This window comes from Mustelus asterias, unplaced genomic scaffold (genome assembly GCF_964213995.1).
Source record: "Mustelus asterias unplaced genomic scaffold, sMusAst1.hap1.1 HAP1_SCAFFOLD_949, whole genome shotgun sequence".
Lineage (NCBI taxonomy): Eukaryota > Metazoa > Chordata > Chondrichthyes > Carcharhiniformes > Triakidae > Mustelus > Mustelus asterias.
The window spans coordinates 37888-56709 of record NW_027590895.1 but is presented as its reverse complement, the minus strand read 5'-3'; the positions used below and the strand labels follow the sequence as shown (position 1 = coordinate 56709).

The 18822-nt window shown below is 53.4% G+C and overlaps 1 protein-coding gene across 1 annotated transcript; it reads right to left on the bottom strand.

The window, feature by feature from the left end:
• Positions 1-1842: 1842 nt before the first annotated feature.
• Positions 1843-18725, bottom strand: lix1l (limb and CNS expressed 1 like). The gene is made up of 6 exons (XM_078205726.1): positions 18488-18725; positions 14547-14710; positions 12592-12732; positions 8568-8663; positions 5240-5317; positions 1843-3839 (listed from the first exon to the last, which is right to left on the bottom strand). Exons 1-6 carry the CDS (start codon positions 18690-18692, stop codon positions 3597-3599), a joined length of 927 nt encoding a protein of 308 aa, XP_078061852.1. The 5' UTR covers positions 18693-18725; the 3' UTR covers positions 1843-3596.
• Between the last annotated feature and the right edge of the window lie 97 nt (positions 18726-18822).

Genomic DNA, 18822 nt, shown 5'->3' with positions numbered 1-18822 from the left:
GCACGACTTGCCCTTCACGAATCCGTGCTGACTATCCCGGATTAATCCGCATCTTTCTAAATGGTCGTAAATCCCATCCCCAAGGACCTTTTCCATCAACTTACCAACCACCGAAGAAAGACTAACTGGTCTATAATTACCAGGGTCATTTCTATTCCCTTTCTTAAACAGAGGAACAACATTCGCCACTCTCCAGTCCTCTGGCACCATCCCCGTGGACAGTGAGGACCCAAAGATCAAAGCCAAAGGCTCTGCAATCTCATCCCTTGCCTCCCAAAGAATCCTAGGATATATTTCATCAGGCCCAGGGGACTTATCGACCTTCAGTTTATTCAAAACTGCCAGGACATCCTCCCTCCGAACATCTATTTCCTCCAGCCTATTCGCCTGTAACACCTTCTCTTCCTCAAAAACATGGCCCCTCTCCTTGGTGAACACTGAAGAAAAGTATTCATTCATCACCTCGCCTATCTCTACTGACTCCATACACAAGTTCCCACTACTGTCCTTGACTGGCCCTAACCTCACCCTGGTCATTCTTTTATTCCTCACATAAGAGTAAAAAGCCTTGGGGTTTTCCTTGATCCGACCCGCCAAGGACTTCTCATGTCCCCTCCTAGCTCTCCTAAGCCCCTTCTTCAGCTCATTCAAGACATAGATGAAGCTATGACAGCCAGTGATTCTCTCTTGAGAGTTGAGCGCTGTTATCTCTGGCCGTTGCTTTACCTCTTTGTCCCACTGCCCCTTCTTTTATACCTGTGTTGACGTATCAATTTTTCCCACAATAGGATTGGTCCTAGGTTGTCAAAGTCATCAGATTTAACTTTAATAGGATTTTGGTATCTAAGTGCCTGATTCAAATGGATCGGCCAAATTCGAAAGCCTGGTGTCTTGGTAACTCTGCTGCATGGCCTTTTGATATAAATGTTTCAGTCTGGGCTCTCTGATTACTTGCATTTTAAATGTCTAAGCACAGAAAAAGCACCACCTTTTAAAGGGACCATGCGAAGCTTTCCCCCACGAGCATTTTACAATCTGATAAACATTAAATTCTAACTAACTACCTCCCCAATCTACAATTACTCTCCCCAACTTTGTAACACTAGACTATTAATCCAGAAACTCAGCTCATGTTCTGGGGGACCCGGGTTTGAATCCTGCCACGGCAGACGGTGGAATTTGAATTCACTAAAAAGAAATCTGGAATTAAGAATCTACTGACGATCCATTATCGGAAAAAACCCATCTGGTTCCCTTTAGGGAAGGAAATCTGCCGTCCTTACTCCAGAGCCACAGCAATGTGGTTGACTCTCAACTACCCGTCCAAGGGCAACTAGGGATGGGCAATAAATGCTGCCCAGCCAGCGACACCCTTGTCCCAGGAATGAATAAAGAAAAAAGTCACTGCCTGCCAATCAGAACAAGACTAATTTATCCCCACTCTTTTGTTTGAATGGCTTCCTGTTGCCCGTTTCTTGTCTCCTCGCATCTTACCCGATGTTGTTCGCGAGACGCTTTTGGGCAACGACTGGAAGGCCGTTCGGCCCCTCCGGGACCCCAGCTGGGAGAAGAGCGGTGATTGGCGGAGGCTGTCTGATGGGTAGATGGCGGAGTTGGGGCTGGAATTAAGAATCTACTGATGACCCCACTGTCGGAAAAACCCATCTGGTTCCCTTTAGGGAAGGAAATCTGCCGTCCTTACCCCAGTCTGGCCTAAATGGGACTCCAGAGCCACAGCAAAGTGGTTGACCCTCAACTGCCCTCGGGCAACTAGGGATGGGCAATAAATGCTGGCCAGTCAGCGACGCACAGGTCCCACGGATGAATAAGAAAACTTGCACATCGTGGCAAAGCATTAGACCTTTATTGGAAGAAACGGATACAAAGCAGTGAGCCGTCGCTCGCCACGTATCAAATATATAATACTGCCTTTGAATCAAAAACGTAATACTGCGTTCGAATCAAAAACACTGATCTCGGTAAAATGTGCGCGGAATATAAAATACAGTCAAGGAGGAAATGGATCAAGAGTGCCAGATTACTGAAGCTGTCCTGATTGAGAGATCAAAGGGTGAGGATATGTTGGCAAACGATTGCAGAGTGTTGGCGCTGTGGGGAATCATCTGCGGCACAGCTGGTCACTGAGTGCTTGGTGTACATTACCTGTCAGGGTAGGTGACAGTGTAGCTGATAGAGGTGCTAAATAGTCAAAGCCGAGTTGATCCCTCCACTGGTTACAGCTGAGCGCGCTGTTTTAATGCTCTTTGATAATAGTTTTAAGTTTATTTATTAGTGTCACAACATAAGAACTAGGAGCAGGAGTCGGCCATCTGGCCCCTCGAGCCTGCTCCGCCATTCAATAAGATCATGGCTGATCTTTTCGTGGACTCAGCTCCACTTACCCGCCCGCTCACCATTACCCTTAATTCCTTTACTGTTCCAAAATTTATCTATCTTTGCCTTCAAAACATTCAACTGGGCAGGGAGTTCCACAGATTCACAACCCTTTGGGTGAAGAAGTTCCTCCTCAACTCAATCTGCTCCCCCTTATTTTGAGGCTATGCCCCCTAGTTCTGGTTTCACCCGCCAGTGGAAACAACTTCCCTGCTTCTATCTTATCTATTCCCTTCATAATTTTATATGTTTCTGTAAGATTCCCCCCCCCCCCCCACCCCCATTCATCTTACATTAACACTGCAAACTGTGAAAATTCCCTAGCCGTCTCACTCTGGCGCCTGTTCGGAGAATTTAGCATGGCCAATGCACCCTAACCAGCATGTCTTTGGACACTAAGGGGCAATTTAGCACGGCCAATCCACTGAACCTACACATCTTTGGACTGTGGGAGGAAACCCACGCAGACATGGGGAGAACATGCAGACTCCGCACAGACAGTGACGCAAGCCGGGAATTGAACCCGGGTCCCTGGCGCTGTGAGGCAGCAGTGCTAACCACTGTGCCACCGTGATGCCCACTTTTGAGATTATGTCATGTCTATTGGGATACAGTGAAAAGTATTGCTTCTTGCGCGCTATACAGACGAAGCATACCATTCATAGAGCACATAGGGGAGAAGGAAAGGAGAGGGTGCAGAATGTAGTGTTACAGTCACAGCTCGGGTGTAGAGTAAGATCAACTTAATGCGAGGTAGGTCCATTCAAAAGTCTGACAGCAGCAGGGAAGAAGCTGTTCTTGAGTCGGTCGGTACGTGACCTCAGACTTTTGTATTGTTTTTCCCCACGGAAGAAGGTGGAAGAGAGAATGTCCGGGGTGCGTGGGGGTCCTCGATTATGCTGTGTTATTATTGCTGCTGTGATGTGTTTATTGACGCATGCAGCGCAATTCCAAGAGGAGTGGCCTCAATTCTCCGAGGAAATGAGTCCCTTTCTCTGGAGCCTGCTGTATGGGAGTCAGAAGACAGTGCATCTCTTAGCAGTGATACAGGTCGGGAAGAAGAGAAGGATAGGCGGGCAGACAGCGGGTAAAGTACCGCGAGAATGCCATTAAGTATAAAAGGGTAGAAAATATTCCTGCCAGCCTCCAGCTGCTGGTGTCCAGGCCCCTGCCTCAGTCAGAGGGTCCCAGAGCGGGCTGCCTCAACAGCTGGTAGTGTGTTTCGGGCCCAGCTGGCCCAGGGCGAGAACCAGGATGTCCTTCTTCTCCTTGTGGAAGCGCAGCTCCTTCCCGGCCAGCCGCGCCTCCTCCAGCTCCTGCTCCGCCGTGCCCAGCTCCCGGCTGATCACGCCCGGCATCAGGTGCTCCCGGTTCACCCAGTCCATCGCCATGTGGGTGCGCATGTCATCGTCCAGGGCCCGGTGCGAGTAGTGAGCCAGCACTTCCTGGAGGGGCAGGGGAAATGGAAATCCAGGTTGTGTATCAATAATCGGATCATACTGTGCCTTTAAGAAATATATTTGTGTCATGTTTCTTGTGCAGGATTTGTTTTAGGAATCAGTCTGTAACTGGCAGCCCCTGTTGATACTGCAGCAACATAATTGATCTTAATTGCTAAAATGTTTGTTTTAAACTGGGCTAATGCTGTTGTTATTTTAGTGTTCCCCTGGGGTTTTTCAGAGTGGGGTTTGATTAGGTTGATTGACAGGGGATAAAAGATCATGTGGCTGCGCTTACACAGAGGAATCAAGTCAGTTGCTGCTTGGTATCTTCTAGAGAGGGTTAGCTCTCCCTGTCTCCGGATTTGGAGACTGGAATCTGCTAGGAAATGGGTCCCTTTCTCTGGAGGCTGCTGTGTGGGAGTCAGAAGACAGTAGTCGTCCTGTATTTCTGTCCAGAGGGGTTAAAAGGCAGGAAATCCAGCATCCACATGAGCCTACACTTTTCTTTGTGCGAACTAAAGTTTAAAGTTTATTTATTGTCACGAGTAGGCTCACATTAACACTGCAATAAAGTTATTGTGGAAATCCCCCTAGTCGCCACATTCCAGTGCCTGTTTGGGTACACAGAGGGAGAATTTAGCACGGCCAACGCACCCTAACCAGCACATCTTCAAAGACTATTTCCTCGGGTGGATGGAGCTATTACAAGGGGGCATAACTATAGGGTTCGTGGTGGGAGATATAGGAAGGATATCAGAGGTAGGTTCTTTACGCAGAGAGTGGTTGGGGTGTGGAATGGACTGCCTGCAGTGATAGTGGAGTCAGACACTTTAGGAACATTTAAGCGGTTATTGGATAGGCACATGGAGCACACCAGGATGATAGGGAGTGGGATAGCTTGATCTTGGTTTCAGATAAAGCTCGGCACAACATCGTGGGCCGAAGGGCCTGTTCTGTGCTGTACTGTTCTATCTTTCGGACTGTGGGAGGAAACCGGAGCACCCGGAGGAAACCCACGCAGACATGGGGAGAACGTGCAGACTCCACACAGACACTGAACCAAGCCGGGAATCGAACCCGGGTCCCTGGCGCTGTGAGGCAGCAGTGCTAACCACTGTGCCACCCTAGAATATACCTTGGGGTTTCTGATTGGGTCCTTAATGCACCGTGACCCTTGGACAGAGGCCCAGGCTCACACCCTCACACTTCTCCATCCCTCCTTCACCACGCACACATTCTGGGAAAGGGTGCAATCTCAGCACTCATTTCTTGGGAAACTAACTGTGAGGAAAATGTGCGTCCGAGTGCACGGAGGGGCCGGCGGGCCGGGGGGAAGGGAGGAGGGGCCTTGGGCCAGGCACGCTGTCCCAGTGGAAGCTGGATAAAACGTGGGGGGGGCTTACCTGCCGTGAGCACTGCCGCTCCCGCATTGCCTTCAAACTTCCGTTCCAGTGCAGAAGCTGGAACACAGTCATCAGCTCCTGGAAGACAGAGACAACACGACAGTGCAGCTGGGGGGAGCGGGGGACACACCCCCCCCTGTCATGGACTCTCCATCCTCCTCCCCCCATCGTGGACCCACCGACCCCCCCCTCCCCCCGTCGCGGACTCGCCCTCGGTCCCCGCCCTCCCACCCATCATGGACGCTCCCTCCTTGTCACAGAAGCTCACATCCTCCTCCAGTCCCCCCTCCCTGTCCCAGTCCCCCCACTCCCAGTTGTAAAGTGGTATGATCTAGAATCATAGAAACCCTACAGTGCAGAAGGCCCATCGAGTCTGCACCGACCACAATCCCACCCAGGCACTATCCCTGTAACTCTATGCGTTTACACAGCTAATCCCCCTGACACAAAGGAGCAATTTAGCATGGCCAATCAACCTAACCCGCACATCTTTGGACACTAAGGGACAATTTAGCATGACCAATCCACCTAACCCGCACATCTTTGGACACCAAGGAGCAATTTAGCACGGCCAATCAACCTAACCCGCACATCTTTGGACACTAAGGGACAATTTAGCATGACCAATCCACCGAACCTGCACATCTTTGGACACTAAGGGACAATTTAGCATGGCCAATCCACCTAACCTACACATCTTTGGACACTAAGGGGCAATTTAGCATGGCCAATCCACCTAACCCACACATCTTTGGACTGTGGGAGGAAACCGGAGCACCCGGAGGAAACCCACGCAGACACGGGGAGAACGTGCAGACTCCGCACAGACAGTGACCCAAGCCGGGAATCGAACCCAGGTCCCTGGCGCTGTGAGGCAGCAGTGCCAACCCACTGTGCTAACCAACTAAAACTCAGAGTACAAGCAATTCAAAGGGGGAAGAAGAAACAATAGTGGGGATTACGGAGACATGGCTGGGAACGAACATCCACGGATACTGAGTATTGGAGAGGGACAGGCAAAAAGGAAAAAGTGGTGGGGTTGCATTGCTGGTGAGACAGGGATGTGACAGCACCCCGAGGAAGGATATTCGCTCTGACAATGCGGAATCTGTATCGGCAGAGCTAAGAAACACCAACGGGCAAAAGTATGTCAGTGGAGGATTGTAGATAGATGCCCAGACTGTAGTGGCGATGTCGGCACTGACATTAAACAGGAAGTTTGAGACGCGTGCGATTGAGGAACAAGTGTAATTCTGGGTAACTTTAATCTGCAGATAGATTGGGCAAATCAAATCATAGAATCCTCCAGTGCAGAAGGAGGCTATTCGGCCCATCAAGCCTGCAGTGACAACAATCCCACCCAGCCCCTATCCCCGTAACCCATGTATTTACCCTGCTATCCCACTGACACTAAGGGGCAATTTAGCATGGCCAATCCACCTAACCTGCACATCTTTGGACACTAAGGGGCAATTTAGCATGGCCAATCCACCTAACCTGCACATCTTTGGACACTAGGGGACAATTTAGCAAGACCAATCCCTCTAACCCGCACATCTTTGGACACTAAGGAGCAATTTAGCATGGCCAATCCACCTAACCTGCACATCTTTGGACACTAAGGGGCAATTTAGCACGGCCAATGCACCTAACCCGCACATCTTTGGACACTAAGGGGCAATTTAGCACAGCCAATCCACCTAACCTGCACATCTTTGGAGCGTGGAAGGAAAATGCAGCACCCGGAGGAAACCCACGCAAACTCCGCACAGACAGTGACCCGAGGCCGGAATTGAACCTGGGTCCCTGGTACTGTGAGGCAGCAACGCTAACCATTGTGCCACCCATTAGCCACAAAATCGTAGAGGAGGAATTCTTGGAATGTGTGCAGGATGGTTTTCCGGACTAATATGTTGAGGAACCAACTAAAGAGCAGGCCATCCTAGACTGGGTATTGTGTAATGAGAAAGCAATAATTGGCTATCTCGTTTTGCAAGGCCCTTTGGGGAAGTGTGATCATAACATGACAGAATTCTTCATCAAGATGAAGAGTGACGTAGTTGATTGTGAGACCAGGGTCCTGAATCTTAATCAAGGAGATTATGATATGAGGCACGAGTTGGCTATGATGGATTGGGAAATGTTACTAAAAGGGATGACGGTGGATAAGCAATGGCAAACATTCAAGGAGCGCATGGGGGAACTGCAACAACTGTTTATTCCTGTCCGGCCCGAAAGTAAAACCGGAAAGGTGGCCAAACCATGGCTTACATGGGAAACTAGAGACAGGATTACATCCAAGGGAGAGACATACAAACTGGCCAGGAAAAAAACAACAGACCTGAGGATTGGAAGCAGTTTAGAATTCAGCAAAGGAGGACCATGGGATTGATTCAGGAGAGGGAAATTAGAGCATGAGAGTAAGATAGCAGGCAACATAAAACACACCCTCTCCCTCCCAGTGACTCCAGCCCCCCCACCCTCTCCCTCCCATCCAGACCCACCCTACCTTCTCTCTCCCCATGACACCAGCCCACCCCCACCCTCTCCCTCCCAGTGACTCCAGCCCCCCCACCCTCTCCCTCCCAGTGACTCCAGCCCCCCCCACCCTCTCCCTCAGTGACTCCAGCCCCCCCACCCTCCCAGTGACTCCAGCCCCCCCACCCTCTCCCTCCCAGCGACTCCAGCCCCCCCACCCTCCCAGTGACTCCAGCCCCCCCACTCACTCCCTCCCAGCGATTCCAGCCCCCCCACCCACTCCCTCCCAGCGACTCCAGCCCCCCCATCCTCTCCCTCCCAGCGACTCCAGCCCCCCACCCTCTTCCTCCCAGCGACTCCAGCACCCCCACCCTCTCCCTCCCATCCAGACCCACCCCATCCTCTCCCTCCCAGTGACTCCAGCCCCCCCACCCTCTCCCTCCCAGCGACTCCAGCCCCCCACCCTCTTCCTCCCAGCGACTCCAGCACCCCCACCCTCTTCCTCCCAGCGACTCCAGCACCCCCACCCTCTCCCTCCCATCCAGACCCACCCCATCCTCTGCCTCCCAGCAACTCCAGCACCCCCACCCTCTCCCTCCCATCCAGACCCACCCCATCCTCTGCCTCCCAGCGACTCCAGCACCCCCACCCTCTCCCTCCCATCCAGACCCACCCCATCCTCTCCCTCCCAGTGACTCCAGCCCCCCCACCCTCTCCCTCCCAGTGACTCCAGTCCCCTATCCTCTCCCTCCCAGTGATGCCAGCCCCCCTACCCTCTCCCTCCCCGTGACTCCAGTTGTCCCTCTCCCCTCTCCAGCCCCGCCGTGCCTTCTTTGTGCCGCAGTGTTACCTGAAACTCCAGCATGGACTTCCCTTTATTGGATTCCAGCATGAATCGGAAGGCTCCGATGCCCGTGTTCGGAATGTCGGCCTCCTCCCGGTTGCCCTGTAGAAATTCGGAAGCAGAAGCGAGATGCGGAAAGCGGTTTTAAGTCAAGCGAGCTCCGATCAGCAATGAGGCACAGACAAAACATTCCACCCCCTCGCAACAGGAATAGGAGCTCATTAGCTCATTGCTCCTATTACCTAGGAAACCCGTGTGGCCGGGGGGAAGAGAGCTTAGCGGTGAGTGGGAGGACAGCAGGGAGTGGGCCTAACTGGGCCGTACTGTCACAGGTGGTGAGGGCTGAATGGCCTCCTCATGTGCCTCCATGATTGATGGGGGCAGTATAGAATTCCTAGTATAGAGGTCCTTCATTTTCGTTTTACTATAATGAATATACTAGGTTAAAGTAATTATAAAGTGCCTTGTAATATAGTGAGAATTCACAATGTGCCTGGAACAAAATATGCAAAGGCATTATAAACTGTATAACCACAAATTAATCCAGTATTAGAAGCTTCAATTTAATTTTCAATGTATATGTATTGTGCGCCTTGGCCAACTTTGTTCTGAATGCAGCATGATGGGAAATGCAGTGGTAGACAGACCGAATTCTTTTAATACAATGAAGCACAGAAAAGCAGCTTCTCTTCTCTGCTTTTGGATATGCGAATGGCAAGTTTAATAGGCCTGGTATGTAAGGGAGTGGATTTGTTCATGAGTAGCGAGGCTGGAGAAGCCAATTTCACAAGGAACTACAAAAGGTCGTGAATGTGCCCCAATCCATCACTCAAACCAGCCCCCCATCCATTGACTCTGTCTACACTTCCTGCTGTCTTGGGAAAAGCAGCCAGCATAATCAAGGACCCCACGCAACCCGGACATTCTCTCTTCCACCTTCTTCCGTCGGGAAAAAGATACAAAAGTCTGAGGTCACGCACCAACCGACTCAAGAACAGCTTCTTCCCTGCTGCTGTCAGTCTTTTGAATGGACCTACCTCGCATTAAGTTGATCTTTCTCTACACCCTAGCTGTGACTGTAACACTACATTCTGCACCCTCCCGTTTCCTTCTCTATGTATGGTGCGTTTTGTCTGTATAGCGCGCAAGAATCAATACTTTTCACTGTATCCCAATACATGTGACAATAATAAATCAAATCTATGTACTCTATGAACGGTATGCTTTGTCTGTATAGTGCACAAAAAACAATACTTTTCACTGTATCCCAATACATGTGACAATAATAAATCAAATCTATGTACTCTATGAACGGTATGCTTTGTATAGAGTGCAAGAAACAATACTTTTCACAGTATGTTAATACATGTGACAATAATAAGTCAAATCAAGTCTCTCAAGCTGATAAGGTGGCGCCAGATTCGGGCAGAGAATGACTCCTTTCACCAATTAAAATTCGCAGGTGTTTGCTGTGGCCTTGGTTACCGGAATTGAGGTGGGTTACGTTTCCGAGGTAACGGGGGAGGAACTTACAGGGGCAATGAGCTAATGATCTATTGCTGTTGAGAGGTGGAACGTTATTGACTGAGGTAATAACGTGTAATATTGTGTTTGGACCCTCCAGTCTGATTGACGAGGTTGGGCGGGGTAATGAAATGTTCAGAATAACAATTTTATAATTGCGAGATGAGCTCAGAGAGGACAGTCACCCCTCAATGACTGTGTCTCCCTCCCGATGCATGCATTAGTAAATAAATTCCTTTGCATTCTTTAACTATACGGTGAGCTGGCAAGGTGGATACAAAACTGGCTCGATCAAAGAAGACAGAGGGTAGAAGTGGAAGGGTGCATTTCTGAATGGAGGGCTGTGACAAGTGATGTTCCTCAGGGATCAGTGCTGGGACCTTTGATATTTGTAATATATATAAATGATTTGGTGGAAAATGTAACTGGATTGATTAGTAAGTATGCGGACGACACAAAGGTTGATGGATTTGTGGATAGTGATGAGGACCATCAGAGGATACAGCAGGACATAGATCAGTTGGAGACTTGGGCGGAGAGATGGCAGATGGAGTTTAATCTGGACAAATATGAGGTAATGCATTTTGGAAGGTCTAATACAGATAGGAAATATACAGTAAATGGCAGAACCCTTAAGAGTATTGATAGGCAAAGGGATCTGGGTGTACAGGCACACAGGTCACTGAAAGTGGCAATGCAGGTGGAGAAGGTAGTCAAGAAGGCATACGGCATGCTTGCCTTCATCGGCCAGGGTATTGAGTTTAAAAATTGGCAAGTCATGTTGACGCTTTATAGAACCTTAGTGAGGCCGCACTTGGAATATAGTGTTCAATTCTGTTCGCCACACTACCAGTAGGATGTGGAGGCTTTGGAGAGGGTACAGAAAAGATTTACCAGGATGTTGCCTGGTATGGAGGGCATCAGCTATGAGGAGAGGTTGGAGAAACTTGGTTTGTTCTCACTGGAGCGACGGAGGTTGAGGGGAGACCTGATAGAAGTCTACAAGATTATGAGAGGCATGGACTGAGAGGATAGTCAGAAGCTTTTTCCCAGGGTGGAAGAGCCAATTCCTAGGGGGCACAGGTTTAAGATGCGAAGGGCAAGTTTTAAAAGAGATGTACGAGGCAGGTTTTTTACACAGATGGTGGGTGCCTGGAACTCGTTGCCGGGGGAGGTAGTGGAAGCGGATACAGTAGTGACTTTTAAGGGGCGTCTTGACAAGTACATGAATGAGATGGGAATAGAGGGATACGGTCCCCGGAAGCGTAGGGGGTTTTAATTAAGTCGGGCAGCATGGTCGGTGCAGGCTTGGAGGGCCGAAGGGCCTGTTCCTGTGCTGTATTTTTCTTTGTTCTATACACTGTCTTTCGCCGTCTATGTATTGATTTAGCGAGGTCAGCTAAATACAGGACATCCCAGGGGGACACTTTAGAAAATTCCTCTTACAATGATATCTGGGACCGAACTCAGGGAGAGTTTTGCCCCTCGGATGTGGGACAAGCTTGCCTGCTGCAGTTTTCAGGAGAGGGGTCAGGTGAACTTGAGCCCCGAGGGTGCCCCTTACCCCTCCGTTATCAGCCTTCCCTCGGGTACTCACACTGGCCAATGCCAGGGCATCTGATACGCTCTTAACGATGAAAATCCTCACCCTGACCCCTTACCCTAGCCGTCACCATGAATAATAGCAGCCACGTAGGAGTAACAGCAAAATGGACTATTATTTAAATGGTAAAAAATTGCAGCATGCTGCTGTGCAGAGGGACCTGGGTGTCCTTGTGCAGGAGTCTCAAGGAGTTGATTTGCAGGTGCAGCAGGTAATTAAGGCGGCAAATGGAATTTTGTCCTTCATTGCTAGAGGGATGGAGTTTAAAAACAGCGAGGTTATGTTGCAGCTGAATAAGGTGCTGGTGAGGCCACACCTGGAGTACTGTGTACAGTTTTGGTCTCCTTACTTGAGAAAGGATATACTGGCACTGGAGTGGGTGCAGAGGAGATTCACTAGGTTGATTCCGGAGTTGAGAGGGTTGGCTTATCAGGAGAGACTGGGTAGACTGGGGCTATACTCATTGGAATTCAGGAGAATGAGGGGAGATCTTATAGAAACATATACGATTATGAAGGGAATAGATAAGATAGAAGCAGGGAAGTTGTTTCTATTGGCGGGTGAAACTAGAACGAGGGGGCATGGCCTCAAAATAAGGGGGAGCAGATTTAGGACTGAGTTGAGGAGGAACTTCTTCACACAAAGGGTTGTGAATCTGTGGAATTCCCTGCCCAGTTGAGGCTACCTCGTTGAATGTTTTTAAGGCAAGGATAGATAGATTTTTGAACAGTAAAGGAATTAAGGGTTATGGTGAGCGGGCGGGTAAGTGGAGCTGAGTCCACAAAAAGATCAGCCATGATCTTATTGAATGGTGGAGCAGGCTCGAGGGGCCAGATGGCCTACTCCTGCTCCTAGTTCTTTTGTTCTGCACCCCTCACCCGATCCACACCCTTGGGTACTCACGTTGAAGGATGCCAGGGCCTCTGAGACGCTCTTCTCGATAAAGCTGTCGTTTATCCGGCGGGATGGGTGCTCGTTGAAGACGGAATTCATCAGGGCAATCTTGGCTGCGCTGCGCCTTCCCTCCGCCTTGGTCGGACACAACTGGGAGAATCCAAACCGCAGCTTAGCACCTCAGCCTGATTCCGAATCCCCACCCTGACCTCCCGCCACCCCGATCCCCTGACCGTGCGCCACCCCCCCGACCGTGTGCCCCCCTGTCCCCCTCCCCCGACCGTGTGCCCCCGTCCCCCTCCCCCGACCGTGCGCCCCCATCCCCCTCCCCCGACCGTGCGCCCCCCTCCCCCGACCGTGTGCCCCCCCTCCCCCGACCGTGCGCCCCCCTCCCCGACCGTGTGCCCCCGTCCCCCTCCCCCGACCGTGTGCCCCCCGTCCCCCTCCCCCGACCGTGCGCCGTCCCCCTCCCCCGACCGTGCGCCCCCCTCCCCCGACAGTGCGCCCCCCTCCCCCGACAGTGCGCCCCCCTCCCCCGACAGTGCGCCCCCCTCCCCCGACAGTGCGCCCCCCTCCCCCGACAGTGCGCCCCCCTCCCCCGACAGTGCGCCCCCCTCCCCCGACAGTGCGCCCCCCTCCCCCGACAGTGCGCCCCCCTCCCCCGACAGTGCGCCCCCCTCCCCCGACAGTGCGCCCCCCTCCCCCGACAGTGCGCCCCCCTCCCCCGACAGTGCGCCCCCCTCCCCCGACAGTGCGCCCCCCTCCCCCGACAGTGCGCCCCCCTCCCCCGACAGTGCGCCCCCCTCCCCCGACAGTGCGCCCCCCCTCCCCCGACAGTGCGCCCCCCCTCCCCCGACAGTGCGCCCCCCCTCCCCCAACCGTGCGCCCCCTTCCCCCAACCGTGCGCCCCCCCTCCCCCAACCGTGCGCCCCCCGTCCCCCTACCGTGCGCCCCCCGTCCCCCTACCGTGCGCCCCCCGTCCCCCTACCCCGACCGTGCGCCCCCCTCCCCCGACCGTGCGCCCCCCTCCCCCGACCGTGCGCCCCCCTCCCCCGACCGTGCGCCCCCCTCCCCCGACCGTGCGCCCCCCTCCCCCGACCGTGCGCCCCCCTCCCCCGACCGTGCGCCCCCCTCCCCCGACCGTGCGCCCCCCTCCCCCGACCGTGCGCCCCCCTCCCCCGACCGTGCGCCCCCCTCCCCCGACCGTGCGCCCCCCTCCCCCCGACCGTGCGCCCCCTCCCCCCGACCGTGCGCCCCCTCCCCCCGACCGTGCGCCCCCTCCCCCCGACCGTGCGCCCCCCTCCCCCAACCGTGCGCCCCCGTCCCCCTCCCCCGACCGTGCGCCCCCCTCCCCCGACCGTGCGCCTCCCCCGACCGTGCGCCCCCCGTCCCCCTCGCCCGACCGTGCGCCCCCCTCCCCCGACCCCCACCGTGTGCCCCCTGCCTCCCTCGCCGTGCGCCACCTGCCCCCCGCACCCCTCCCCTGACCGTGTGCCCCCCTCCCGACTGTGCACCTCGCCCCCCTACCCTGACCGTGCGCCCCCCAAACTCCACCCCTGACCGTGCACCCCTGCCCCCCCGCCCCCTTGCTCCCGACCATGACCTCACCCCCTGACCCCATCCCTCCCCCGACCTCTTGTTCTCAACCTCAACTCCTCACCCCTGACCCCATCCCTCCCCCTGCCCCCGACCCCATCCCTCCCCGACCCCTTCTTCTCGACCATGATCCCTCGTCCCCCCACCCACATCAACCTCTCCCTGACCTAACCCAGGCCCCTCTCCTCGACCCGCACTTATCACCCTCGCCCCCCCCCAACCCCGACCCTCATCCCCACCCTTGCTCTGACCCCCACACCAACCTGACCCTTCACATTACGCCTCGACGTGCCGCTGCCCGCCCCCTCCCTCGCCACCGGCCCGGTCCTCGCGCACGTTCGCCATGCCGCGCCGGGTGCACCCTGTACCTGAAAGCTGCCAAAACAGCTGCCCCCCGGCAGGGTGACGTAGCAGATGTAGGGGGGGCTGCTGGAGGGCACCATCTCATACACCACCAGGGCTCCGTTCCTCAGCTCGGCTCCTCGGCTCAGCTTCATCTGCCAGAACTCCTGGAGAGCTTCCACCACATTCACTGGGGAGAGACAGGGGAGAGAGAGGGGAGAGACAGGGTTAGCAGCAAGACGCCCTCATGGAGACTCAGTGCCGCGACAGAGGGAGGAGGTGGGGAGCATTCTGAGCTGCTTGTACTTGTGGCGAATAAGGATGAAATCCCAGAATCCCGACAGTGCAGGAGGTATGGAGGGTATTAGCTATGAGGAGAGGTTGGAGAAACTTGGTTTGTTCTCACTGGAGCGACGGAGGTTGAGGGGAGACCTGATAGAAGTCTACAAGATTATGAGAGGCATGGACAGAGTGGATAGTCAGAAGCTTTTTCCCCAGGGTGGAAGAGTCAATTACTAGGAGGGCACAGGTTTAAGGTGCGAGGGGCAAGGTTTAAACAAGATGTACGAGGCAAGTTTTTTTACACAGAGGGTGGTGGGTGCTTGGAACTCGCTGCCGGGGAAGGGAGTGGAAGCGGATACGGTAGTGACTTTTCATAGAAATCATAGAAACCCTACAGTGCAGAAGGAGGCCATTCGGCCCATCGAGTCTGCACCAAGCACAATCCCACCCAGGCCCTACCCCCACATGTTTACCCGCTAATCCCTCTAACTACGCATCTCAGGGACAATTTTTTTTTAGCATGGCCAATCAACCTAACCCGCACATCTTTGGACTGTGGGAGGAAACCGGAGCACCCGGAGGAAACCCACGCAGACACGAGGAGAATGTGCAAACTCCACACAGACAGTGACCCAAGCCGGGAATCGAACCCGGGACCCTGGAGCTGTGAAGCAGCAGTGCTAACCACTGTGCTACCGTGCCGCCCTTTTAAGGGCCGATTGGACAAATACATGAATGGGATGGGAACAGAGGGATACGGTCCCCCGAAGGGTTTAAGTTCAGTCGGGCAGCATGGTCGGTGCAGGCTTGGAGGGCCGAAGGGCCTGTTCCTGCGCTGGAATTTTCTTTGTTCTTTTCTTTGAGGCCGTTCGGCCCATTGAGTCCGCACTGACTCTCCGACAGAGCATCTTAACCAGGCCACAATTATGCCTGGAACAAAATATGCAAACGTATTATAAACTGCATAACCACAAATTAACCAAGTATTATAAGCTTAAACTGTACTTTCAATACACAACTGTATTGTGCGCCTCGGCCAACTTCATTCTGAATGCAGCATGATGGGAAACAGTGGTCGGATAATACATTTATATTGAAAATACAGTTTAAGCTTATAATACTTGGTTAATTTGTGGTTATACAGTTTATAATACCTGCACAGTTTATAATACCTGCACAGTTTATAATACCGTTGCATATTTGTCACCCAGGCCACAAGGGGTGCGAAGGGGCTGAATAATTCATCAAGCCTTTCAGTACTCTGCAAATTTCAATGAGATTCCACACCCTCCCCCATCCTTCTAAACTCCATCGAGTACAGACCCAGAGTCCTCAGACGCTCCTAGTATGACAAGCCTTTCATTCCCGGGATCATTCTCGTGAACCTCCTCTGGACCCTTTCCAAGGCCAGCACATCCTTCCTTAGATACAGGGCCCAGAATTGCTCACAATACTCCAAATGTAGCCTCGTCAGTACATTTATTTATTTATTAGTGTCACAAGTCGGCTTACATTAACAGTGCAATGAAGTTACTGTGAAAATCCCCTAGTCGCCACACTCCTGTTCGGGTACACCGAGGGGCAATTTAGCACGGCCGATGCACTCTAACCAGCATGTCTTTCGGACTGGGAGGAAACCACAGCACCCGGAGGAAACCCACGCAGACACGGGGAGGACGCGTCGATACTGCACAGACAGTGACCCAAGCCGGGATTCGAACCTGGGTCCCTGGTGCTGTGAGGCAACAGTGCTAACCACTCTGCCGATTTAAACAATCTACCTAACCTGCACATCTTTGGACACTAAGGGGCAATTTAGCATGGCCAATCCACCCAACCTGCACATCTTTGGATACTAAGGGATAATTTAGCATGGCCAATCCACCCAACCTGTACATCTTTGGATACTAAGGGATAATTTAGCATAGCCAATCCACCCAACCTGCACATCTTTGGATACTAAGGGATAATTTAGCATGGCCAATCCACCCAACCTGCACATCTTTGGATACTAAGGGATAATTTAGCATGGCCAATCCACCTAACCTGCACATCTTTGGATACTAAGGAACAATTTAGCACGGCCAATCCACCTAACCTGCACATCTTTGGATACTAAGGGATAATTTAGCATGGCCAATCCACCTAATGGACAATCCACCTAAGGAACAATTTAGCATGGCCAATCCACCCAACCTGCACATCTTTGGACACTAAGGGGCAATTTAGCATGGCCAATCCCCCTAACCTGCACATCTTTGGACTGTGGGAGGAAACCGGAGTACCCGGAGGAAACCCACGCAGACACGGGGGAGAACGTGCAAACTCCACAGATAGTAGCCCAAGGCTGGAATCGAACCTGGGTCCCTGGCGCCATGAGGCAGCAGTGCTAACCCACTGTGCCACCCCTCATTTGGAGGATGTGACCCAACCCGATTGAAGAAACGGTGTTGGGGCCTTCTGGGTAACTACCGAATCGTTAGGGTAACATGAGGAAAATTCTAGAAACAATCATCAGGGGAAAAAGATGTCAGTCACTGGGGAAGGGTTAAATAAGGACAGCTCGCGTGGATTTGTAAAAGGCAGATGTGTGTTTGAGTAATGTAATTAAATTTTTATTGGATGAGGTAAGAGAGAATAAAATCAAATTACTGCAGTGCTGGAATCTGAAACCAAAAGAGAAAACATTGGAAAATCTCAGCAGGTCTGGCAGCATCTGTAAGGAGAGGAAAGAGCTGACGTTTCGAGTCCAGATGACTTTGTCAAAGCTGGAAATAGAACTCGAAGTAACAGAGAAGGTTGTCAAAGGCATTGTGGTGGATCCAGAGTTATAGAATCACAGAATCTGTGCAGTGCAGGAGGTGGTAATTCGGCCCATCGAGTCTGCACTAACAATCCCATCCAGTCCCTATCCCCGTAATCCCCCTGACAAGGGGCAATTTATCACAGCCAATCCACCTTTGGATATTAAAGGGCAATTTAGCGTGGCCAATCCACCTAACATGCACATCTTTGGACACTGGGGGGGTAGATTAGCATGGCCAATGCCCCATCCCACATATTGGGACACTCAGGGGTCGTTGAGCATGCCCAGTGGGAACAGTAAGGGCTAGTTTAGCATGGGCCAGTGCCCACTGCCACACTCTGGGACATTCCAGGGCCCCTGTGGGGACAGTAACGGCTGGTTGAACATGCTCAATGCCCAGTGCCACACTCTGGGACATTCCTGTGTCACACTCAGGGCTGGTTTAGCATAGCCCTGTGCCACTCTGGGCCATTCCTCTCTTACCTGTGCCACACACTCTGGGACACTCCTGTGCCCCCTGTGCCACTCTGGGCCATTCCTCTCTCCTCCATCCCTGTACCGCACTCTGGGCTGGTTCCGCATAGTCCCAGTGCTCCCTGTACCCCCAGTGCTCCCTGTACCCTCAGTGCTCCCTGTACCCTCTGTGCCCCCTGTACCCCCAGTGCCCCCTGTACCCCCAGTGCCCCCTGTACCCCCAGTGCCCCCTGTACCCCCAGTGCTCCCTGTACCCTGTGCCCCCTGTACCCCCAGTGCTCCCTGTACCCTGTGCCCCCTGTACCCCCAGTGCTCCCTGTACCCCCAGTGCTCCCTCTACCCCCATACCCCCTGTACCCCCAGTGCTCCCTCTACCCCCAGTTCCCAGGGCCCCTCCTCTCTTACCTCTGCCGTATCCCTGGGTGTGTTTGGCGAAACTCTTCACAACGGCCTCCACCGCCTCTCGCAGCACCGCCCGGCTGCGCTCATCCGGCGCTGCGGGCCCGGGGAGAGGGCAGGCTCCCGGTCCGGAGGGAGAGCCCGGGGCCCCGGGCAGCAGAGAGCGGAAAGTCCCCCCGGGAGAAGGCTGTGCGGCCAGGAGAGACTCCATGGGGGAAGAGTGGAGAGCGCGTGCGTGAGGAGAGCCCCGCCCCTGAAACCAAGCCCCGCCCCCGCCGCCCGGAGGGACACCATCGGGAGGGCGGAGAGCGCATGCCCGGAGAGAGCCCCGCCCCCGAAAT